The sequence below is a fragment of the Lepisosteus oculatus genome, chromosome 1 (assembly GCF_040954835.1).
Source record: "Lepisosteus oculatus isolate fLepOcu1 chromosome 1, fLepOcu1.hap2, whole genome shotgun sequence".
Classification (NCBI taxonomy): domain Eukaryota; kingdom Metazoa; phylum Chordata; class Actinopteri; order Semionotiformes; family Lepisosteidae; genus Lepisosteus; species Lepisosteus oculatus.
In genome coordinates, this window is record NC_090696.1 from 14,760,131 (window position 1) to 14,784,465 (window position 24,335).

The following is a 24,335-nucleotide window of genomic DNA, read 5'->3' on the forward strand; positions in this document are numbered from 1 at the left end:
CAGATCCCTCAACACGGTACAGCACAAGAACTTTCTACACTGTAGCGCACAGATCCCTCAACACGGTACAGCACAAGAACTTTCTACACTGTAGCGCACAGATCCCTCAACACGGTACAGCACAAGAACACCGATACTATAGTAGTTAAAGTCACTATCGCGCACTCACAGCCCGCCCCTTATTTCCCTTCACTGGCCTCGAGACAGGCTCCAAGTGCACGAGCGCGGCGGTACTTTCCGGCCGCTCTCGTGCCCAGTGACGCCGCCGCGCGCTTGGTGCCCCCGCGGCTGCCCCGAGCGGAACGGGTCGCTCCTGCAGCCTTGGGGGGGGGGGGGGGGGGGCGCGACCCCCGTGTCAGAGAGAAGAATGAAGGTCCCATTTCCGGGTCACGGGACATTCCGCTCCTCCGAGTTTATCAGTCTGTCAACACTCACGCAGGACTCGTGCTGTGCTGTGCAAACACACGCGCTTAGTAACGAGTACTACGGCTTTTGTTTCACTTACTGTAGACTTTTCACCGCTCATTAACACCCGCTGCTCGTATCTTCTTTAAATACGATGAATTCACTATATTCACTGATCCCGCCTCATGCGTTCTGCGCCGCTCATATTCCACAGCGCAGTGTCTGGGATGTAAGCAGTGGGTTAAATAAATTATATCAACAGATAATCCTGTTAGCAGACCTCTGGAGTTCTGCACAGATGCTGATATCCACGCCTTGCTGCTGAATGAAGAAAGCGGACTTTCCCTCCCAGTTGGAAATTGACATTTTAAACACGAGCCCCCGGGGTTCGGGCTGGGGCTCGAGGACAGGGGTCCCCCCTCAGTCCCGAGGGGGCGCCGTGGGGCGAAGGGAAACGCGCGAAGTGGACCCAGTAACCGATGCAGCGGAAGGTAAGTTTCTGGAGCTGCTGTCCCGCAGGTGTCGGGAGAAACCGCCCAGCACAGGCCGCACGTCACCTCCACCAACCAGCACGAAACCCACCCGAGACGCGGCACGCGACCCGGGTCACCCGCCCCCCCCCCCCGAGGAAGAAAAAACAACAACTTCCAGCGCAGAAAAGGCTCCCCCGCGCACGGGGTACTGCGAGTGGAAGCGTGGAAAGATTCACGCCCACTGTCCTGCGAATTAACGGACACGGACGGGGCACGGCGCTGGGGGGGCTCTCCGGGCTGCGGTCTAGAGCAGGAGGTGAAACAAAAACATTGCAATTAAAAATACTTGCCGTGACAGCCGGGGGGGTGTGGATGAGGGGAGGAGGGAGGGGGTCGACCACACGTGATTCTAAAAAAAAAAACACCACACGCCTCCACGCCAGGGAGGACTGGGCTGGAGGGCGGCGGGCGGGCTGGCGCGTTTTTTCTCTGCAAAGTTTTCCCCGACTCCGTTCTGCACACAAACACCCCACGGCAAACACGAGTGGCGCCTTACCTGGCTTCGACGGCAGAGCAGAGTCCCCTCGCTGCGCTTGCGTGATGATCGAGCTTTCCATCTAACGAGCCCGCGGCGCTGCCCCCGTCGCTCCTCCGGATCAGACCCGCTCCCCCGGCAGGTGAGCGCTCGGCCGCCGCCCCGGCTCCCTCCGGTCCCGCTGCGCTCCCTGCTCGCGTGTCCCCGTCCCCCGCGCGGAGGGGCAGGGGGGGCGGGCTGTCCTGCGGCTCGGTCGCTAGGGGCTGGTCCCCGGTCCCTCGGCGTGTGCGCGGCTGCCCGGCGCCCAGCGCTGTCTCTGCGAGCGGCGGTGTTGCTCCAACATGGAGACTCAGCCCGGAGGAGCAAAACAACCGAGGAAATGGGGCAAGGGGGCGGGCGCGGCGGTTTCAAGCCGCCCTTACTACGGATAAACAACCCCCTGGATCGGGCGTTTGCCGACGAGAAAACGGGAAAGGGACCCCGGGAACACCCCCCTTTTGCCCCCCAGGAAGAGGGCCCCTGGGGTCCTTTCGGGTGAAAAGTGCGGTTTAAGGGACCTTTCGAGCTTTGTTTTTGCCTTTTCGGGCACCCTGAGGGAAGCCTTGAAACCGCTCGCCGGCTCCGATTGGCTGCGCGCTGCAGGGGGCGGGGCTCGGCGGCATTCCCCCCCCCCTCCTCCTGTGCACGCGCCGTGCTGAACACATTCCAGCGCGCGAGAGCGGGGGGACCCGCAGAGAGTCCCGCGACTTCAAACCGGTGGAAGCGAGCGTGTTGTGGGGGGGCGGTTTCCAAACTGCGCTGGTCAGCGCCTCAGGAAAAATATCGTTTCACTTTTCATCGTATCTGACCAAAGGGGCTGGCGAGAGGAGGAGAGGGGGGGGGACGTTTTAAACGGCTGATTTATGAAACATCGTTTCGGTACACCACACGGTATTGGCAGGTTTCGTTAGAGTAGACTTATGAACGGAGCTGATGGGAACCATTAACACAGCTTCGAGTCTGAATAGCGGCACAGGACAGTGCGGTGGCGCTGGCGAACACCATTTTGAGTGTGCGGCCGCCGAGGACAAAGGGAGACTGTGCAGAGCGCTCTGCTGTCTGCCGTCCTGCCCCGCCGGGCTGGGGCTGCACGGACACGCAGCCGAGTGGTCCAGTGTGGCTCACAGGCATGGCGTTTTACCGTTTGTAAACCCCAGATTGCCAACGTTTCAAATATAGGAGAAGGGACGAAATGTGTTTTGCAGATGAACCGCCACTGTGAGAAAGCGAACTCCCGAGAATGTTATTTTGAATCGAGTGGAAAACGTCTGGAAGGATCTAGGGAGAGCGGCACTGGCACTCAGTGTGGATTTAGGTGTTGATGTTTGTTGTTGGAGCGGACGTAGAAATCGTCTTTTTAGAAATCCTTTTCAAACTTCAAGTTTTAATATTAACTCCTATCGGTTAATACTAGTGTTGTTGCCGTCAAGATGAAAATACGCCCTCTGGTTATATTAGTACGGCTGGTTTTCAGGCTTGTCCGGTGTTCGCCTGACGCCCTCTCGCGCGTGGCGGACGGGCTCACGGGCGCTGGATGTGACACGGGGGGAGATAGAAACGGTTCAACATGGGCCAGGGGAACTGGGAACAACTCCACCCCCACCTCACCCACGCCTTCATTAGAGGAGTCATTGTATTAATTAGTTCAGATTAAGGGATACCCTGGGGTTTCTGAAGAACTTGCTTTCCTGCTGTCTGCACCTCACACAGCATGTAGCAGGTGTGTACGGGACTAGTTTTACTGAGAACATTTTAACCCTACATCCTGGGAAGCCACTGTTCAATGCATAAGTTAAAAACTATCCTTCCTGTCCTTTATTCATGCTCATGTCTTGCAGATACACGTGTGACAGGTAAAGAAATATAATCAGCAGCTGTCTTGCCCTGCAGCTCACATCTGACAACTCACTGGAGCTCAGCAGGTGTGAGCCTGCTCAGTACCTGGATGGGAGACCTCCTGGGAAAAACTAAGGATGCTGCTGGAAGAGGTGTTAGTGGGGCCAGCAGGGGGCGCTCACCCTGCGGTCTGTGTGGGTCCTAATGCCCTATTATAGTGACAGAGACACTATACTGTAGAAAGGCGCTGTCTTTTCGTAAGATGTAAAACTGAGGTCCCGACTCCCTGTGGTCATTAAAAATCCCGGGCGTTTCTCGAAAACAGTAGGGGTGTTAGTATCCTGGCCAAATTTCCCATTGGCCCTTACCAATCATGGCCTCCTAATCCCGTCTCTGAACTGGCTTCATCACTCTGCTCTCCTCCCCACTGAGAGCTGGTGTGTGGGGAGGTACTGGTGCACTATGGCTGCTGTCACATCATCCAGGTGGTGGAGGAGACTCTTTACCTGTTACCATTACCTGTTAAGGGCTTTGAGTGGAGTGTCCAGAAAAGCGCTATATACGTGTAAAGAATTATTATTATTATTATTAAAGATCTTTCTGTAAAGCCATCAAACACAGGTGACAGGTGAATGGACAAGTCTTCTTCCAGCTGAATTCTGATACCCCAGATACCTCTGACACCTCAAACAGCAGCGCCCACACGCACTGCCCCCCGTGTCTGAGCTCCCAGGAGCGTCTCCTCTGCCGGTGCCTGGCACCAGTGCCTTCCCAGCACTCCTCAGAAGGACCGTTCACCTCAGCCAACACGCATTCATCTCAGACTGGCAAATAACTCGGACTCGGAAGCTAACGTCTAAAAAACAAAACAAAACCTTCATGTCACTGCTGCTGCTGGGACCTGGAACTTATCAGACTGCTGTACTATAGAAGTCTCATCTATATCCCTGCATTGCACAGCAGTCTGCTCCTGGCCAGGTGTTACAGTGTCGTGGACCAGACTCCCAGTGCACAGCGGTCTCGTCCAGTCCAGGTGTTACAGTGTCATGGACCAGACTCCCAGTGCACAGCGGTCTCGTCCAGCCCAGGTGTTACAGTGTCATGGACCAGACTCCCAGTGCACAGTAGTCTGACTCATGTTGAGTGGATGTGTAACATTGATGTGCAGAATCAAAATACTGAGGAATAAGTGAATTCCTATAGTATTTCTGCTTCAGCTGCACAGTCTGCAAGAGAACATCGCAGCAGGAGAAGCATGGAGTGACTCTGTGCAGAGGAGGTCACATGGTGGGGGGTGGGGAGGGGTGGGCACGTCTTTGCACAAATGGTTGCTGGAGTGTGGAACAAAAACCCAACCATGTGGTTGGAGCCAATACTTTGGCTTCTTCCAAAAAACGATGGTTTGTGATGCTTGGGTGGATTAGCAGACAGCAGGCAGGTGAGCTAGAGGGGTCAGGTGGCCTTTTATCGTTTGTCACGTTTCTCATGTGGCTGTCGGCCTGCCTGAGAGCTGAGCCTGCAGCGTGGGTCTGGCTGGGTGGCTTGATGTTCCTGTTGCCAGTACCGAAGCTGGTGCGACTCTCCCTGCCTGTCCCGCGAGTCCCTTGTCTCGAGTGTGTGTGTCCCGTGCTGATCTCTACCTGCCCCTTGTCTGGAGCGCAGGATGTGGCGAGCTGCCCGGCCATGTCGTCGAAGCCGATGCCCTGGCTCCCTTCAGGAAATGGCCGGACGAGTTCCTGGGATCAATTACTGGACAAAGAAAAAAAGGCCAAGGAGCTGGATAGGCTGGAAGGCCGCCTCTCGGTTGTAACCTTTCCCATTTCCTTACGTTCCCACCCAGCTCCTTGCATCCTGCTCATCCCTATGGAGACAACACAGAAAAACAGGCTCTCTCTGTAGCGCATTCCGCACGACAGTCCAGTCACCCCGCCTCCTCCAGCCCACGCTGCACGGGGGGGGTGTAACCTCAGCGGACGCGGCGGCTGGGTCTGCAGAGCAGGCAGGCAGCAGCACACATGCGCCCGGAGACAGGGGCGGGAGGGGCCGAGGAGGGACTCCTGGCTCCCGATTGGCTGACTCTGCGGAATGCCTGGTAACCTCCGCTGCAGGTCACATGGTCCCTGGGGGCTCTGGCACGCAGAGGGACAGGTCCGGCTGGAGCCTCCTGCAGCAGCAAGCGGGGCTGCAGTGAGGGCCAGTCCGCAGCCTGGCGCTGTGGGGCGCCGCAGAGCAGCTCAGAGCCGTGCAGACTCTATGTAACAGTGGGCTCGGGGTACCTTCAGTGGGCTGGCTGAAGTCCTCCCTGGACGAGCATAACGTGCTCCGTAAAGTGCCCCCTTTATTACCGACGTGGTGGAGCCATTTCTCCCTCTCGCCTGCTGTGTGGGGGTCCTCCTGTCTGTGGACAGTTCCTTGCTCCAGGGCAGGGCATCGTGGGTACCGCGGTGCGGGACAGGGGTACCAGGGCTGAATCGTCATAGAAACGGGGGCTACTCTGTAAATGATCTGTACCTCGCCCTGGCTCTGTCACAAACGCTGCACTGTCGCCCTCGCTGCCTCGCTCTCTCTTCCTTCCCCCACTGGTCAGTGTTCCTTCGATTGCGTCTCGTTTCCCGACGCCCTCCTCCCCGGCTCCCGTCTGCTCTGCCTCTGCCCACGACCCCGGGATCCCCTCTTCCTCCCTGGTCCTCGGGGGTCGGGGGGCGCGAGGCGGGCGTGGCCGTGATCTGCGAGGTGCCCAGGCTCTGCCTCCGGCTCCCAGTGGCTCTTCGGTTCTGGAAGCTCCCCAAGGCAGCTCCCTGAGCGATCGCACAGGGCCGGCAGCTCCTTCCCGACTGTCGGGGCTCTGAGGGGACACCTCCGCATCTCTGATAAAGGGGGAGATCACCGAGATCCTTGGGATCTCAGAGAGATGGCGCTTGGGGCCTGTGCTCCAGGGGGTGGTGAGCTACCTATTCATGATCCGGCTCTGCACCGCAGTGTCCTTGCAGGGCCTGACACAGACGGTCACACAGAAGGTCTGGTGTTTAAAACCCAGAAAGAGTGGATCAGAATATAATAAGAGTAAGGGTATTATTATTATTATAGTAGGACAGTGTGTGTACAGTGTGGGTGCCTGGATGGCTCTGTTGGCAGAGCTGTACAGTTTTCCTATGCAAATCTACAGGTATCAAACCAGCACAGCAAGTCAGTTCTTTCTTGATATAAAAATGCACAAGTTCACAGATATCTGAAGGCAGACGAGAGTCCCACCGAGACTAATCCCAACACACCTGCTGACAGGACCACGGATCAGGTGTCTGATCTACTGGTGGAGAGTGGGAGAATTGTACTGGCATGTTTTTTTTTTCTTCCTTGATTGGATTTTAAAAAGAGTAAAAAAAAAAAAAAAATCAGCTCCATTTCAGGCCCCAGTGGTGGGGAAGAGAGGCAGAGAGCAGGGAGAGCTCAGTGGAGACGGGGACAGACAGATGGGCCCTTGCCCACAGCTGGTGCTTATGTAAGTCAGCCAGGGCGAGGGGGGGTGGGGTCATGTGACTTTCAGGAAGCGGACTCCCCCGGCCCTGCCCCTGACTGGCCTCCGCGGAGCCTCGCTTCCAGGAAAGGGGCCTTCTGGGCAGGCGGAGGGGCCCGCAACAGGGAGACTCATTGAGAAAAACACCACCACGGAGCATGGAGACCGGGCCGCCCTGCAGCGCGCGCCCCCCGTACCCTCTGTACCCCCGCCCCCACCACGCCAGCCCCCCTCCCCCGAGAGAGGCTGGCGGAGCCCAGAAACCTCGGTGTGGGCAAATTCAGGACAGGGAAGAATCTCTGCCATTTTCAAATGAGCAGATGTGATGCAGAGAGGATCCAGCTGCAGACTAGAACCACAGCCCCCCCCAACATCTTAAATCAATTCACCAGTATATCTTCAACTGCTGTGCACTGAGCTGAGTAAGTGCTCAATAAATGACTTATTACATGAGTTCATAACCTTAATATCTGCAACATGAGTAATCAAGTTAACAGCCACAGTTCTGGCTGTCGCTGTGGGGACTGGGGGAGTTTCCCAGGAAGTGCTGACAGTGCGTGAGACCACAGACACCATATCACTGCCAGACTGCACAGTGCACTGCAGATACTACACACTTCAATACAGACACACCTCCCTGCAGACACTGCACACACTACACACTGCAATACAGACACTTCTACCTGCAGACACTGCACACTGTGCATTAAAGACACACCTTACTGCAGACACTACACACTACATTACAGACACTACTGACTCCAGACACTGCATACTACATTACAGACAGTGCACTGCAAACCGTAAACACTGCACATTACAGACACCATTCACTGGAGACAATACCCACTGTACATTACAGACACAATTCTCACTAAAGTCTCTGCTCATTGTACACTGCACACTACAGACTCTACTCACTGTGCACTGCAGACACTGCACACTACAGACTCTACTCACTGTGCACTGCAGACACTGCACACTACAGACTCTACTCACTGTGCACTGCAGACACTGCACACTACAGACTCTACTCACTGTGCACTGCAGACACTGCATACTACAGACTCTACTCACTGTGCACTGCAGACACTGCACACTACAGACTCTACTCACAGCGCACTGCAGACACTGCACACTAGACTACTCACTGCGCCCAGCAGACACTGCACACTACAGATTCTACTCACTGCACACTGCACACTACAGACTCTACTCACTGTGCACTGCAGACACTGCACACTACAGACTCTACTCACTGTGCACTGCAGACACTGCACACTAGACTACTCACTGCGCCCAGCAGACACTGCACACTACAGATTCTACTCACTGTGCACTGCAGACACTGCACACTACAGATTCTACTCACTGCACACTGCACACTACAGACTCTACTCACAGCGCACTGCAGACACTGCACACTACAGACTCTACTCACTGTGCACTGCAGACGCTGCACACTACAGACTCTACTCACTGTGCACTGCAGACACTGCACACTACAGACTCTACTCACTGTGCACTGCAGACGCTGCACACTACAGACTCTACTCACTGTGCACTGCAGACGCTGCACACTACAGACTCTACTCACTGTGCACTGCAGACGCTGCACACTACAGACTCTACTCACAGCGCACTGCAGACACTGCACACTAGACTACTCACTGCGCCCAGCAGACACTGCACACTACAGACTCTACTCACTGTGCACTGCAGACACTGCACACTACAGACTCTACTCACTGCACACTGCAGACACTGCACACTAGACTACTCACTGCGCCCAGCAGACACTGCACACTACAGACTCTACTCACTGTGCACTGCAGACACTGCACACTACAGACTCTACTCACTGTGCACTGCAGACACTGCACACTACAGACTCTACTCACAGCGCACTGCAGACACTGCACACTACAGACTCTACTCACTGTGCACTGCAGACACTGCACACTACAGACTCTACTCACAGCGCACTGCAGACACTGCACACTACAGACTCTACTCACTGTGCACTGCAGACACTGCACACTACAGACTCTACTCACTGTGCACTGCAGACACTGCACACTACAGACTCTACTCACAGCGCACTGCAGACACTGCACACTACAGACTCTACTCACTGTGCACTGCAGACACTGCACACTACAGACTCTACTCACTGTGCACTGCAGACACTGCACACTACAGACTCTACTCACTGTGCACTGCAGACACTGCACACTACAGACTCTACTCACAGCGCACTGCAGACACTGCACACTACAGACTCTACTCACAGCGCACTGCAGACACTGCACACTAGACTACTCACTGCGCCCAGCAGACACTGCACACTACAGACTCTACTCACTGTGCACTGCAGACACTGCACACTACAGACTCTACTCACAGCGCACTGCAGACACTGCACACTACAGACTCTACTCACTGTGCACTGCAGACACTGCACACTACAGACTCTACTCACTGTGCACTGCAGACACTGCACACTACAGACTCTACTCACTGTGCACTGCAGACACTGCACACTACAGACTCTACTCACAGCGCACTGCAGACACTGCACACTACAGACTCTACTCACTGTACACTGCAGACACTGCACACTACAGACTACACGCTGTGCACTACAGACTCTACTCACTGTGCACTGCAGACACTGCACACTACAGATTCTACTCACTGCACACTGCACACTACAGACTCTACTCACAGCGCACTGCAGACGCTGCACACTACAGACTCTACTCACTGTGCACTGCAGACACTGCACACTACAGACTACACGCTGTGCACTACAGACTCTACTCACTGTGCACTGCAGACACTGCACACTACAGATTCTACTCACTGCACACTGCACACTACAGACTCTACTCACAGCGCACTGCAGACGCTGCACACTACAGACTCTACTCACTGTGCACTGCAGACACTGCACACTAGACTACTCACTGCGCCCAGCAGACACTGCACACTACAGACTCTACTCACTGTACACTGCACACTACAGACTCTACTCACTGCAGACTCTATTCCCTGCACACTGCAGACACTGCACACTACAGACTCTGCACACTGCAGACTCTATTCCCTGCACACTGCAGACACTGCACACTACAGACTCTACGCGCTGTGGACTGCAGACACTGCACACTACAGACTCTATGCGCTGTGCACTGCAGACACTGCACACTGCAGACGTTGATTGCTGGAGCAGTCCACACTGTACCAGAGATATACTTTAAATTCCATATTGCAGACACACCGCACAACCCGCATTAAAAATCGATCTCTGGATCAGAGAAAACTCCAGTTTCAAACGAAATTCTTAAGAAAGCTTATGGAAACAGATCATTATCGGAAACCGTTGTACAGCAGCTGATCCTCTCCGGGTTTACCGACTCCTACGACGCTGTGTGTGCAACCCTGCAGGCTGTGCCGGAGATTTCAAGGCTGTTACCTTATTTTCAGCTATTATGCACAGACAGCTGTGTGGAGTTAAACCCGTTGTGTGAAATGTTATCTTTCTATTGCATCACGGCAGCTTGTTTTTGTCCATTTAATTTTAAAATATTTAGTTTGCATATCAAATTATACAATGATTCAAAGTCATTGTTTTTTTATTTCCTGCATACATATTGCTTTCGCAGAGTGATGTAGGGAAAATTTTGGTGATGCTTCTTTTTGTTGTTTTGTTGGGCTGGACTCCACCGTAAAAGAGATTTTATAATAACAAAGCTTGAAAAAAATGAAAAACCACTGACGGCAACAGCGCCTTTAGCCTGGCCCGCCCTCTGGTGGCCGCAAGGAGAAACACAGCCGGACTCGCGCACTGTCACGGGACCCGCGGAAAAAAAAAGTGCTCGCTCTGCAGAGGGAGCGCGCCGCTGATCGTGCAAAGGGGAACGGGAGACACAGGTACTGTAATCGTACGCCGTGGCGTTTAAGTGTGATTTGTGTCATTTACAGCAGACACCACACGCCAGGGGAAGCGGTGCTTACGAGCGCTTGTCGCTTTATAGTCAGGTTCTACTGCATTCAAAGTCGTATACGTAGTAGAAATGCAAAGTGCTATGTAGTAATATGATGTATGTGATTTATAGCGTATTGGCTTTTCGACGAGACTTCATTCTCCACGATACAAGCTACAGACGATGCTCTCCTAGTTACGTCACAAGGCACAGCGGTTATGTCACAAACACCGGCCAGGGCACGTGGTGCGCCATGAGCGTCAGACCCAGCTAGCTGGTTCACCAGACCCGGGCTGCTCACAGCTCCGCAGAGTAGGAGAACAACGCCTTGCCGAGGTAATCTGTGGTTTTAACGCGGTTCTGTTAAATCTCCGGCCCCGAGCCCTGTTACAGTATTTCCCGTGGCTCTCCCGGGAACGGCTAGCGGTGTCCTTCACACGGCTCTGGTTAAGGTTGCAGTGAGTCTCTACGACTCGCTTGCTCTCAAGCAGCGGTTTCAGACGAGAGCTCCGGTGCGTCTGGCTTGGTGTTTTGGAGAGATACCGGTTTAGGCGGATCTGGGTCTGCAGTGTTGAACCAGCGGCTGCGAGTGGGACAGTGCTGCGTCTCTCTCCGGGTCCGAGGAGCCCAGTGCGGGCTGCGCCTCTGTACGCCCTGCGGGTCGAGTCTCCGGTCTGGATGCGCCGCCGATCACCACCAGAGTAACACCGGAGCCTCCCGACTTGTCTTTAATGTTCAAGAACCGAAACAGGGTCGCAAATGAGACTTCGGACATCTTGATTATCCTATCAGAACTGCTGGTGCGAGCCTGGAAATATGTGTGTGGGCAGTTCTGCGACTACAGCCGCGGTAGGACGGTGTCCGAGTGGCGGCGGTGTAGAACTCCGGTGTAGACTCTTCTCTGCGGCCCGGGAGAGATCCGTCTCAGTTTCGTGTCTGGTTGTCAGGCAGAGCCCCAGCTGGGGTTGGAATGAGGGAAGTGTGCTTCAGTGTAACCCCGGACAGCACCCCGAGAGCAGAGCGTACCTAACCCAGCCTGTGCCCTTCCTCTCTCCTCTCTCCTCTCCAGGGATGTCCTGGTCTTCAGACAGCGAGAGCCAGACCTCCAAGCTTGTGAGGAAGTCCAGGGACGCGCCTTTCGTCCCCATCGGTGAGACAGAGCAAGGCCTGGTCCTGTGTGTGTTCAGGGAGGGTGTCTCTGGTCCTGCGGTGCTCTGTGTGTGTTCATGGAGGGTGTCTCTGGTCCTGCGGTGCTGTGTGTGTTCAGGGAGGGTGTCTCTGGTCCTGCGGTGCTCTGTGTGTGTTCAGGGAGGGTGTGCAGTGCTCTGTGTGTGTTCAGGGAAGGTGTCTCTGGTCCTGCGGTGCTCTGTGTGTGTTCAGGGAGGTGCCTCTGGTCCTGCGGTGCTCTGTGTGTGTTCAGGGAGGGTGTGCAGTGCTCTGTGTGTGTTCAGGGAAGGTGTCCCTGGTCCTGTGGTACTCTGTGTGTGTTCAGGGAGGGTGTGCAGTGCTCTGTGTGTGTTCAGGAAGGGTGTCTCTGGTCCTGCAGTGCTCTGTGTGTTCAGGGAGTGTGTCTCTGGTCCTGTGGTGCTCTGTGCCCAGGCCCTGTGTGTGTTCAGGGAGCGTATTATTCTTGTACTTGGGAGATACTGAGAGCTCACACTCCACACAAGACCACAGCACTTTGTACATCATAATACACCACCTGTAACACACCATGAACTGAGCCAGGTGCCCAGGCTACTGAGCCAGCTCTGAGGACTGAGGGCCCTGGCTCGGTTCTGTGCTACCAGCCTTGTACTGGGTGTCCCCGGGCCTGGGCTCTAGCGGTTCCGAGCCCGATATGAGATGTTGCAACTGTGCTGCCGTGGTGACGGACTCTGACCCCTGACCTCTGACCCCTGACCCCCGGGGGTGGTGTGGGATCTCCATGTGTGGCTGACTGCGTGTGTCCTCTCCAGGCATGGCGGGCTTCGCGGGAGTGGTGGCGTACGGGCTGTACCGGCTGAAGTCTCGGGGCAGCATGAAGATGTCCGTCCACCTGATCCACATGCGAGTGGCCGCGCAGGGCTTCGTGGTGGGCGCCGTGACGCTGGGTGAGTGGGGTGGGGGGTAAAGTCTGTACTGCGAGACAAACGGCTGTGGGTGAGCCCCTCGCCATCTCTCCCTCCCTGCTCCCGCGCTCTGCGGAGGGCCTGTTACACATGCCAGGGTGTCGTTGCCTTCCCCTGTGCCTCGGGGCTGCTGGGAGCTGCAGCGGGCAGCTGGAGCAGATTCCGCCCTTTTCTGAATCATTTCTACAGATCGCCCCCTCCTGTTCACTGTCGGTCTGTCGGACGATGGGACGATGCCCGCCTTGGCATTCCCAGGAAAACCTGCATGAAGTAACTAAGGGGCCTCAGGGAGCTGGGAGCCCCCCGCCCACCCCTGACCTCTCCGCAGTGCCCCTGCTGCCCAGGCCTGAGCGCTGCCCTCTCTCCGCAGGGGTGATCTACTCCATGTACAAGGAGTACCTGGCGCCACGGGATCCCAGCCAGTCCAGTAAGTGAGAGGGGCTGCCGCTCCGCCTGGCCTCACCAACTCCGCGGAGATGCGCTGCGTTCCACCAGCAGACCAGCACCATTTCCAGCGGTTACATCAGACTGCTTGTCTGCTCTCTGTGAACTTGTCCATTGTGAACTCGCCCTGAGGCCTTGTCAAGGCTGACTCCCAATGCACAGCCTTCTGATCCACACCAGGTTTTACTGTTGTATTCAGACTCCCAGTGCACTGCAGTCTGATCCACTCCAGGTTTTACTGTGTTGTCATCAGACTCCCAGTGCACTGCAGTCTGATCCACTCCAGGTTTTACTGTGTTGTCATTAGACTCCCAGTGCACTGCAGTCTGATCCACTCCAGGTTTTACTGTGTTGTCATCAGACTCCCAGTGCACTGCAGTCTGATCCACTCCAGGTTTTACTGTGTTGTCATCAGACTCCCATTGCACTGCAGTCTGATCCACTCCAGGTTTTACTGTGTTGTCATCAGACTCCCAGTGCACTGCAGTCTGATCCACTCCAGGTTTTACTGTGTTGTCATCAGACTCCCAGTGCACTGCAGTCTGATCCACTCCAGGTTTTCCTGTGTTGTATTCAGACTCCCAGTGCACTGCAGTCTGATTCACTCCAGGTTTTACTGTGTTGTCATCAGACTCCCAGTGCACTGCAGTCTGATCCACTCCAGGTTTTCCTGTGTTGTATTCAGACTCCCAGTGCACTGCAGTCTGATCCACTCCAGGTTTTACTGTGTTGTCATCAGACTCCCAGTGCACTGCAGTCTGATCCACTCCAGGTTTTCCTGTGTTGTATTCAGACTCCCAGTGCACTGCAGTCTGATCCACTCCAGGTTTTACTGTGTTGTCATCAGACTCCCAGTGCACTGCAGTCTGATCCACTCCAGGTTTTACTGTTGTATTCAGACTCCCAGTGCACTGCAGTCTGATCCACTCCAGGTTTTACTGTTGTATTCAGACTCCCAGTGCACTGCAGTCTGATCCACTCCAGGTTTTCCTGTGTTGTATTCAGACTCCCAGTGCACTGCAGTCTAAAAATCGCTTGACATGCTGTGGTATAAAAACCACCACCAGGTGCTGGAGATCTCCTGCTTGTTAATTTGTTTTTGTGTACAGGTTAATCTGTCCAGACAAATGTGTTCAGTTAAAAATTGTACAGAATTTACAATTTTGCTTTTCTATTTCATCAGTACACCTTTTACAGTCATGTTACAACTTTTAAGTACCGGACATGGATCATACTGCTCTGCTGTGGGAGTCTGTTATTCACTTGGTTTCATCTCACATTGAGATAACTTTACTAACAGCAGGCTGGATATAAGGAAATAGTCAAGAATAGAGAATTAGCTATTTATCTGTGGAGAACAGTCAACAGATGGCTTACTTCACAAACGAAAATAATAATGTGACTATAAATTAAACTAATTTATTTGACACTTAAAAGTTTTTCTTTTTTCCGTTTACAAAAATGGGTTGAGATACCAAGACACAGTCAGGATAGCATTCCTGGTGTTGCGAGGCTGGGTTCACTCTATAACAGGTTCACTGCGGCACACCATGGTAAAAACAGCATGAATATACAGTCGGGCTGAAGGAGGGGTGGTGAGGAAACCATGATGCAGACAATAGTGTAAACATGAGGGGGAGTCTGTTGGATCACCATGCTTTACAGCAGTAAGGTGTTATAAAAGCCTGTCTGGGCTTTGACCTTTGACCCCATGAGCAGGTCACATGACCTACACCACCACAGTGTACAGGATGACGGGTCTGGAGTGGCTGGGCCACCACACAGGGCGTCACTCACCCTTCTAGCCTGGGCACCTCAGTGCATACCCTGCTAATGCCCAGGACCGCAATCACGTCCCTGGTCTCTCGCCTGGACCGGCTCGTACCGAGGTAATCGGGTCATGTACCGTCTTCTGTGAGAGCCAGCAGGACAACATACAGCCTTCAGCAGCACAAAGGACCTGGGCACCTCTGAACCATTCAATAAATACAATCATGGATATTTAGTTACTGAAATGATGTTTTGATTAATTAGCCCTGGCACTGCAGAGGACTAGTGAAGGGTCAGGAGTAGCAGGGACACGAGCTGGACGTGCTCCCAGTCTACAGGTCACCCCCTGAGCCCAGGGCTCTCGAACGTCACCGTTTCAGTAGCGAGACGCCTGCAGCTGTCTGTTCGTCTCGCCCCACGCCGGCGCCACTCCTCAGCGTTCCCCATGGGACAGGAAGACTCGGGAGAGGCTTCGGCCCAGAGAGGCCCGCCAACTGGCCGAGGAGGGAGGTGGCTTGGTGCACAGTGTGAGCCTGGCTCTTGAAAGCGCAGCTGCAGCTCCCATCCAGGGCAGGGCAGGGCTAAGGCACTTGACTGTAATTACAGCAGCCGACCCCGCGGTGGCGCTGGCGGGCCCAGTCAGGGCTTGTGGTTCTCAAGGCTGCTACACTGGCAACCATTTAAAATGGACATTAAAAGGAATGTTTTAGTTGTAGTATTGCTCCCACTTTGTTAAAAAAATATACCTAAAAAGGAAATAAAAAGATGTGTAAGGTAAAAAGGATTCTCAAGAGCAGCGGTTTTCCCGTTGTCGTCGGCCAACAGGTGCCTCTCCGGAGACGACTGAAATCCGGGCGAGGGCCAGCCCCGAGGTCACCCCCAGCGCGCTCCCGTTACCGCTCCGCGCACGCCTGGCCGTCCATGTTGTTCAGGAGGTAGAGGTCGGTGTGCACGGTCAAGCCCACGCGGAACTGCGGGGGGAGAGGGGACAGAGTTACACAGGGCGGGCTGGACTGGGGCGGCGGGGTGGCCAGCGCCCGACGCAGAAGGAAACCCCCACGCAGGAGTGCGCGCAGCCCAGGGCCACCGTGTGGTCCCACCTGCTGAAGCAGGATGCCGCATAAGGACGGGAGAGGTCAAGGATCTGGGGACGGGACCCTGTTGGGAAGAGTCTACAGAGACAGTGGGCAGATCTGCAGCTCTGCGGCCTGGGGTTTCCCTCTGGGTCAGGATTTGACCTTTGACTTTCCCACCGGAGGATCCTGCTGAATCTTGAGCCCAATTACAGCCTGGGGCTATCAGAGTGGGAACCGAGCTCTTGACCAAGTCAGGCGATCACAGCGGTCATTAACGCACATCTGTTAGATTGATGTGCCTCTTGACCACACAGGACCTCAGCCAAGGGCCTGAACACCTCTGATAACCCCTCCCCTGCTCTGGCAGAGATAACGAAACGTTTTTATTCATACAGCTCATTACCGACCCGGGGGAATCAATCAAGAAAATTAACGGCCAATCACAGCCAGATTAAGAGCTGATTGCTACTGGTCACGAACAGGTGAGGCCTGCGAGGGGCACGGTGCTCTCACAAGCACGTCCAGTCAGCGTTCAGATTTCTGTGTCGGGGGAAGGGGGGGTGCAGGGCTTTGTCATTTCCATCTGCAGTCTAACCAGACCCTCCCTGATCAGCAGTGAAATGTTTCAGTTCTTAAAGCCTTTGGGATTTGTGTTCCAGAGGTCAGCTCCGTGTCTGGATACAACAGGCTCCTGCCAGTCCAGGTCCTGTTTTCCTAACAGGTAGGTCTGGAGCAGTTGTGGCTCCTGTGGTGAATACGTGGAACAGAACAGATTCTGCTCTGGTTGCTATGTTTTAGTTTTCTGAATTCCCAATTCCTGGATTCCTGGCTGGGGCGAAGATGAGGTCTCTGCAGTAGCATTCCTCCTGACCTTCTGAAACCCCACAGTGCTGGAAGATGGCTGGGGACAGGGAAGCCTGGACTCAGCTGGGAGTTTGTTCGAAGGCAGTGCAGGGCTGCCGGGGGCAGGGGTTTGACAGAGGTACGGCACACCCCCGACTCAAAAGTCCTGGCGGCTCACTTTGCTGGTTTGCCTACAGAACAGATGACCACTCCCACTGGAGGAGGTTAGGGACATTAGAGAGTGACCACACCCTGCCTGACCACATCTCCATGAGGGGGTCTACAGTCTGAGCACCTGCCTAGTTGTGCGTTACATCCAGCCTGGGGCAGGTCTGCAGGAAAAAGGAGCTGACCACAGTCTGGGCAAAGCCCCGTCTTCAGGAAGCCTCACTCTGACCCTGGGAATGTAGGCTACAGCAGATGGAAAGGTACCAACGCCGTGCAAGACGAGATCAGGGGGTTATTTTTGGAAAGGAGGGCAAGGTTTGTTTAATCAGTGGAATTTGTAAGTGTCTGCTGGGAAGTTAATACAATTTTTGTGATTAAACATCCTGCGATCTACCTGTTCAGTGGGTGACAGCTTAGTCTGTAGACATGGCAAAGGGCACCACAGCCGCTGGTGGCAGGCTCCCCGCCCAGCAGCGCCCCCTGCGGGTTAGCGCGAGGCACAGCTTCCTTACAGAGCAGGGCTGCCTCACGCTCGGCCCAGACAGCTTGTAATGCAGAGATGAGAGGACATGACTCACAGCACGCCACCATTACCACCGACATCCGTACAACAGATCTGTCCCTGGCCCGGCCCACTGCGCCTGTGGATCCGTACGGACTCGGAGCCCAGACTGGCAGAACCACGGTGTGGCCAGCTGTGAGTCTGGGACAGGAACCAGGAACCAGGGCATGACACAGGGGAGAGTGCACAGCCCCCGGAGGACACCCTGGCAGGCCACAAGGGGGCACTATACAGACGGGAAACTGTCTAATGAATAGTGCCTCGGGGCTGGAGTGGGCGGGTGACAAACTCTAAGTCAGTAAATCACTTGAGTGGCCAGCGGTGGCCCTCAGCCTGTGAGCGGCGTGGTGCTCTCTGCTGAGACACTCCAGTCCGCTGACCGCTGACCGCCGTCTGAGACACTGCTACTGCGGGATCGAGGCACTGCGGCTCATTTCATCCACGTGTCCTCAAGCGATGCAGAGAGGCCCCGCGGGCGATACTGTCCGTCAGAACACGGACACCCTAGAAACACACAGACCGCGCTCCCCCACAGCGGCTCTTCTCCTCGGCACAGCGCCCCCTGCTGTCCACAACAGGGCAGCCCATGAGTGACACCCAGGGCTTTCTGCCAGGCTGCAGGGGGACACGTCGGGCGGAGATCACTCAAGAGGGTGGTTTCTGGGCTACAGGCAGGGGGCAGGGGGCAGGGGGCAGGGGGGCATCTGGCCACTCCCTGGGGGGGGGGGGGGGGATACCACATGGCCACACAGCACAGCAGAAACAGACACACCGGTTCAATGCACACACTGGTGTTCTTTATTTGTGTACAGTCGTCATCCAGAAGTAAGAAAATCACTGTACAGGAGCTTATCTGTGCTGATTGGGTTATTATAAAATTATCTTTCTTCTCCCAAGTGGGCTGTTCGGTCGATTTTAATTTTAACACTGGTTACAGGCATCGACTGCACCCTATGATCAGGGCAGCCGACATGACACATCATACAGGATCACACATGATCGAGAACCATGGTGGACACACTGTACGTGTCCACACGATAAAAAAAACATTGATACAGATTAAAATCCCATGATTAAAATGAAGCTGACCAGCCTGAATGCTGTCACATTCATAGAACATACTCCCATTTTATTCCTATTGCAACCTGCTCCATCGCAATCTATCCCACTGCCAAAACCCCACCCATCCCAGTCCCATCTCTGCCATTCCTCCCCATCTCTCCAGTACATTCCTGCTCGCACTCATTTAAACAAATAAGAACTCTGCACACGTGCACATCCAAAGAGGCACATGTGCCTTTAAGGGTGCCAATTTCATACCCTGTCTTCATTAGTGTTTTACATTTGACTTTAAACCTGGTTTGAACGGACTAATAACTCAGTTTGAACCCACCACAAACACAATTGAACACTGAGCTGTAACCCCCAAGTCTGAGTACTGCTCAGGAAGGGGAGGAGAACACAACTGAAGACCTAATTAGGTTAGCTGGACATTGCTGAGTCCTCCACTATACCACAATGTTTTGCAAGAAGACAAGACCACTGGAAGCATAGGATTTCGCTGCCAGCGTTAACACACCAGCACCACAGTAGTGTCCCAATTCCTCTTTTGCACAGGGAACACTGAGGCTGGTCTGCTCACACCACTGGGTCACACTGTTCCTGAGCGACCCAGTACACAGCGCCTACACACACACACAGGTGAGCTGTTACCCTAATACCACACCTTTGAAATTAAATATTGACTTCCTGTGTGAGGACCTACGTTTGGGCCTGCAAGACACAGATGGCCAAGCTGATCTCAGAGGTAGAGACTGAATGAATCCACACGATCTTTTACAGTCGTGTTGTCCAGACAGGCTGCTCAGTTCTCCAGAAAAACCTTTTAAACCCTGTAAAATCGTACAGAACATGCACAGCTCCAGCAGAGGGAAGCCAGGAAGAGGCACCATCAGCCCCCACTCAAAAGCTCATGCAGAAATGTATCTTAATATTGTCAACTCAGCTTAAACACTAGAGACATGTTTCTCTTACTTCGTGCCTATGGAATGTGTGGCCTTACCAGCACTGAAACAATATTAAAACTCCCAGCAATAAAACAATGTCAGCTGTAACTGATGTGCTTTGATTGTCTTTCAAAATCTTAATCATACCAACGGACAAAGAAAAAAAAATACTGTGCAATACGAGTACAAAACCCGTCAAAGTGCTGTCAGACCATCTGCATCAAAGGGACAGATCTCCAGTGAAATACATTTCAAATACTAGAATATGACACACAGGAAGGCTGATGGATCATTTCCACAGCAGCAGAGTGCAGGAAGCCTGAGGACACAGGCAGGGAGGGAGACGGCTCTGACACGAGCCGTTTAAAGCTCTGCAGTTACCCCGGGCTGCCACCAGGGGGCCCGGGGTAACTGCCAAGAAAACTAAGCTTCCTGCTAGGAGGCTCCATGGAGGAGATCCGAGAGAACTAAACCAAAATTCACAACGTGAGAGCATGCAGACAGCTGTGTGGGCAGAGGAACGCCACATAAAAGGACAAAAAAACTGCTATTTCACATCAAACCAGAAGCCCCTGAGTTGAATATCTTATCGGCGGGAATACTGTGTTTTCATTAACTGGCGTCTCCCAGATCCGGGTTTGGGCAGACAGGGAGCTGGTCCAGACTTCTGATCTGACCGAACCACAACACGAACACCCGATTTAAAATGATCTAGGGGCTACAGAGAGGGGCAACGGAGAATTATTCGTGAGGACAACAAATAAGCAACAGTGTCAGCTAGGCTGCAGGAGTGGGGTTCCGTCTCCACCAGAGCCCAGGGTCCGAGCTGGGGAGGAGCCTTGAACCCCCTTCCCATTCCCAGAAGGCTACCGTGTTGCTGGTTTGTTGTGTTTCACCCTTATCGATGGAGCATATTACAGACTTAACGACTCACAATTAAATGTCTCCTGATTGTCAGTTATCCCTGACCTGTACAGCTGATGGGGACCCTTGTTCAAGCAACCCCTCTCCCCAAATTAAAAAAACAAAACACTCAGACTGAAGTGTAGTTAATATAAACCCCACAAATCAATTAAGGATTCTCAACCAGGCATCTGGGAACCCCAGGGGATCTTCAGAGATGTCTAGAGACTGTAAAAAAACAACCCACTGCAGTCTGGCAGAGAAATCCGCTCTGATTGAGGACCTCTTCGCCTGCAGTCTAGCAGTGAAATCTGCTCTACTCTGACTAAGGAGTTGTTCACCCACAACTCTTCCTGCAGCACAGCTTGTAATCACTGCAGACGCCAGCTAGAGGTTCTGTATAGTTTGAGGGATTTTGTTCAAATAGGGCCCCCTAGCCTGAAAGGGATGAAACCCCCCTGAAACAAAATAATTTCAATTAAAAAATGCTAAAAGCAGACACTTGGCTGAGAAATACAGTGTTGGAGAGAGCCCTGCCGGGCCCATTCCTTCAGTCGAGCACACAGCCTACACCCCATCAAATAAAAACGCAGCCCTAAAACCTGCTTCTGGCAGGCACACAGGCCGTGCCAACCCATAACACCACCTTGAGCCTTCTCCTGTTCCAGCTCCAGCTGATCAAGAACGCCCCTATTCCGAGGAAGAGCTCAGGAAGGGACCCAGCTGGGAGAGCTGAGACTAGAACTGAACCCAGGACAGGGGCATCCAGGGCCTGGCAGGCTGGCAAGGCGGCGACACAAACAGGTCAAAATTAAATCACCGATTTGACGGGAGTCCTGGGTGTTCCCGTCACAAGCCTTGACAACAGAGCTAACTTGGAAAGTTAAACATGTAGGGAAAATCATGACCAGGGCCCATTTTATGGAGGCTACAAGCAAGAGCTAACTCTCCTGCAGACCGAAGATCAGCCCAAAGGGTGCAATTGTGTGTATGGGGGGGTGGAGCTGATGAAAACAGGCTGAGCCCCACCCCACCACACAAAGCATCCTTTATCCCAGCAGCCTCGGAGAGATCCGGCGCCCCCCTGGTCCGAGCCCGGCAGCCCGCCACGGTGCAGGTTAAGCGTCTGACTCGGACGGCTCCTCGATAAGGACCCCTGGCATGTTCCTTACCCTGCTGCCCACGTCCAGACACTTCACTCCCAGCACGATCAGGCACTGCCAGGCCTGCAGGGAACAGAAACCAACACAGGCCGCTGTGATTCAGGAGGAGAACATGCACGACACTCGGACACCTCCACATGCAGCATCACAGGACACAGGACACGTGTGTGCATGCTGATCACAGCAGTACGCACCAACACAGACACGCCACACACGTGTGCACTGATCACAGCAACACACATACCACAAGCACGTATCTGCTGATCACAGCAACATGCGCCAACACAGACATGCCACATGTGCACCTGCTGATCACAGTAACACACAGCACAGACACGCCACACACATGTGCACCTGCTGATCAATGCAACACACACCAACACAGACAGGCCACAGCTTGATAAAGATCTGGGGAAGCCGTAAACTCCACAGGGGGAAGAGCGATGAAGGCCAGCGCACTGCACTGGGGCCTTGACTCACTCACCAGGTAGCCCACGAAGACCAGGTAAGCCACGGACAGCAGGGCAGCCAGGACGTACAGCAGCACGCTGCCCAGGCCGGTCACATACACCACCACAAAATACATGTTGATGGCGCAGACCACCAGGATCAGCAGCCCGCCACCGATCTTCCACGCGCTGGGGGGGGGAGACAGATGTCATGCCAGACTTAACAAACAAAAGTTCATCACAGTGGGGCAGTGCTGCTATAGTGCTCAGAAATGTCTGTAAATACTCTCACAGATACAGCGGGAGTTTTCCGTTTGTCACCCGGTCTGGGCCGGGGTGCCCCAGGATGCACTGCGGGCAGGCGGGCGAGCTGGTCTTACTCACAGGCCGTTGGTGAAGTCGCTCATGACGGAGGTCAGGCTGGTGAAGGTGAGGATGGGGATCAGGGCGAAGGGCAGCTGTGAGCGACACAGGGGGACAGACGGAAGTTAGACTCTCAGCCAGCGGCCCTCTGCCGTGACCGACTCGTGCGCAGGCCTTGTGGGGGGTACTACTGCACACATGGACACATAAGACCCATATAATTAAAAGTGTAAGATTGGGGCTCCCCTGGAGCTGGGCTACAGTCGGTACCCCGATGGACTGGGGCCTCCCTGGAGCTGGGCCACAGTCGGTACCCCAATGGACTGGGGCCCCCCTGGAGCAGGGCCACAGTCAGAAACCTCATGGAGTACAAGCAGTGGACAACTGTGTGCTCTGCTTTGTGTTCCTTTGTAATCTGCTGTTAATTCATCGACAGTGTGAGGGTCTCGGGGTGTCACTCTCTCACTCCACCTCTGACCTGCACCCAGCCTTGGTCCCCCCTCACCTGCAAACTCTGCAGCACGTTGAGGAAGTCGTTCATGCCAGTCAGGTGCTGCACGTCCTGGAAGATGGCCACCAGCAAGGTGGGTGTAATGGCGATGGAGCGGGTCAGCAGGACCCGGGCGAAGCGAGACCAGCGCAGGTTCAGGAAGCCCTGAGCAAGGCAGAGAGAGAGGGGGGGCGTGAGTGCGAGAGAGAGAGACACTGCTTGTTCACAGCGCAGACCCCCAACATCCCAAATCCCAGTCAAGCCCCGTGAGGTCCTGCTCATCAGAACTCAAGAGGTCCTGCAAGGAAGGAGGCCTTTCGGCTGGACTGAGACCCGGCGCCCTGCATGTTTCCACCCGGTGAGAAGAGGTCACGACCCCTGGGTGGGGTGTCCCCTCTCCTCGCGTCCCCCCAGAACTCACCTCCATGACGAACTGCCCCGAATACGTCCCTGTCATAGTGGAGCTCTGCCCTGCCGCCAGGATCCCCACGGCCCAGATGTAGAGTGCTGCCGGCCCGAAGAAGCAGCCCAGAACCACGCCCTGCGCAGCAGACACACAGAGCCATGGGGAATCAGTGCCCATCCGCATCACACTGGGGCGGAGACACCTTCCTCCGTATGCAGGCCAGATCAGAGCAGGAGAGTGTTTCACAGCTCAACACAGCTTTTCCCCTTCAGTCCCCACGCCCCACTCTCAAAGCCCCCCGCGCCACTCTCTCGATCCCTCGATCCCCCCATCTCTCAATGCCCCCCGCCCTGCTCTCAATCCGCATCCTGACCCTCCAGAGGACTGCAACCAGCCTGTCCCCCCTCTCCTCCCGGACCCCGGAGTGCTCACCCCCTTGTAGATGTCCACTTGCAGCGTCTGGTTGTTGCTGGGGAAGAGGCCGGAGTGCGGGCTGCTGTGGTTGACGCACATGTCGTGCTGCAAGAGGGGAGACAGATCAGAGACCGTGAGGGTGATGCTGTCCAGTCTCCTCACAGGACCCCACCCAGGAGACTGGGCAAACTGTTCCCACTGTCCAGTCTCACTGGACCCCATCCAGGACACTGGGCAAACTGTTCCCCACTGTCCAGTCTCACTGGACCCCATCCAGGACACTGGGCAAACTGTTCCCCACTGTCCAGTCTCACCGAACCCCACCCAGGACACTGGGCAAACTGTTCCCACTGTCCAGTCTCACTGGACCCCATCC

At 54.6% G+C, this 24,335-nt stretch overlaps 3 protein-coding genes across 11 annotated transcripts in view; 1 reads left to right on the forward strand and 2 right to left on the reverse strand.

Moving 5' to 3' along the window:
* ctdsp2 (CTD (carboxy-terminal domain, RNA polymerase II, polypeptide A) small phosphatase 2) overlaps positions 1 to 1,524 on the reverse strand; it is a 15,456-nt gene extending 13,932 nt beyond the window's left edge. Inside the window, exon 1 of the mRNA XM_069198201.1 lies at positions 1,435 to 1,524. Coding sequence (XP_069054302.1) covers positions 1,435 to 1,495 — 61 coding nt within the window. The 5' untranslated portion in view covers positions 1,496 to 1,524. The remainder of the gene's footprint in view (positions 1 to 1,434) is intronic.
* On the forward strand, positions 1,467 to 14,782 carry LOC102686259 (HIG1 domain family member 1C-like). 4 transcript variants are annotated; one of them, XR_011191708.1, is made up of 6 exons: positions 10,540 to 10,738; positions 10,924 to 11,127; positions 11,861 to 11,941; positions 12,750 to 12,884; positions 13,273 to 14,226; positions 14,331 to 14,782. XR_011191708.1 is itself a non-coding variant. In XM_015344050.2 (5 exons), exons 3-5 carry the CDS (start codon positions 11,863 to 11,865, stop codon positions 13,335 to 13,337), a joined length of 279 nt encoding a protein of 92 aa, XP_015199536.1. In that variant the 5' UTR covers positions 10,540 to 10,738; positions 10,924 to 11,127; positions 11,861 to 11,862; the 3' UTR covers positions 13,338 to 14,782. The 4 variants fall into 4 exon arrangements, 3 of the variants coding, with proteins under 3 accessions (XP_069054475.1, XP_015199536.1, XP_006629281.1); XM_015344050.2 differs by having other exon boundaries at positions 13,273 to 14,782; XM_069198374.1 differs by lacking the exons at positions 10,540 to 10,738; positions 10,924 to 11,127 and adding an exon at positions 1,467 to 1,555 and having other exon boundaries at positions 13,273 to 14,782.
* slc11a2 (solute carrier family 11 member 2) overlaps positions 14,746 to 24,335 on the reverse strand; it is a 26,426-nt gene continuing 16,836 nt past the window's right edge. For all 6 annotated transcript variants that reach the window (XM_069197850.1, XM_069197962.1, XM_069198111.1 and 3 more), the window contains 7 exons: positions 23,978 to 24,064; positions 23,561 to 23,680; positions 23,155 to 23,304; positions 22,671 to 22,744; positions 22,322 to 22,475; positions 21,847 to 21,900; positions 14,746 to 16,087 (listed from right to left, as the gene is read on the reverse strand). In XM_069197850.1, the coding sequence (XP_069053951.1) occupies positions 16,010 to 16,087; positions 21,847 to 21,900; positions 22,322 to 22,475; positions 22,671 to 22,744; positions 23,155 to 23,304; positions 23,561 to 23,680; positions 23,978 to 24,064 (717 nt within the window). In that variant the 3' untranslated portion in view covers positions 14,746 to 16,009. The remainder of the gene's footprint in view (positions 16,088 to 21,846; positions 21,901 to 22,321; positions 22,476 to 22,670; positions 22,745 to 23,154; positions 23,305 to 23,560; positions 23,681 to 23,977; positions 24,065 to 24,335) is intronic.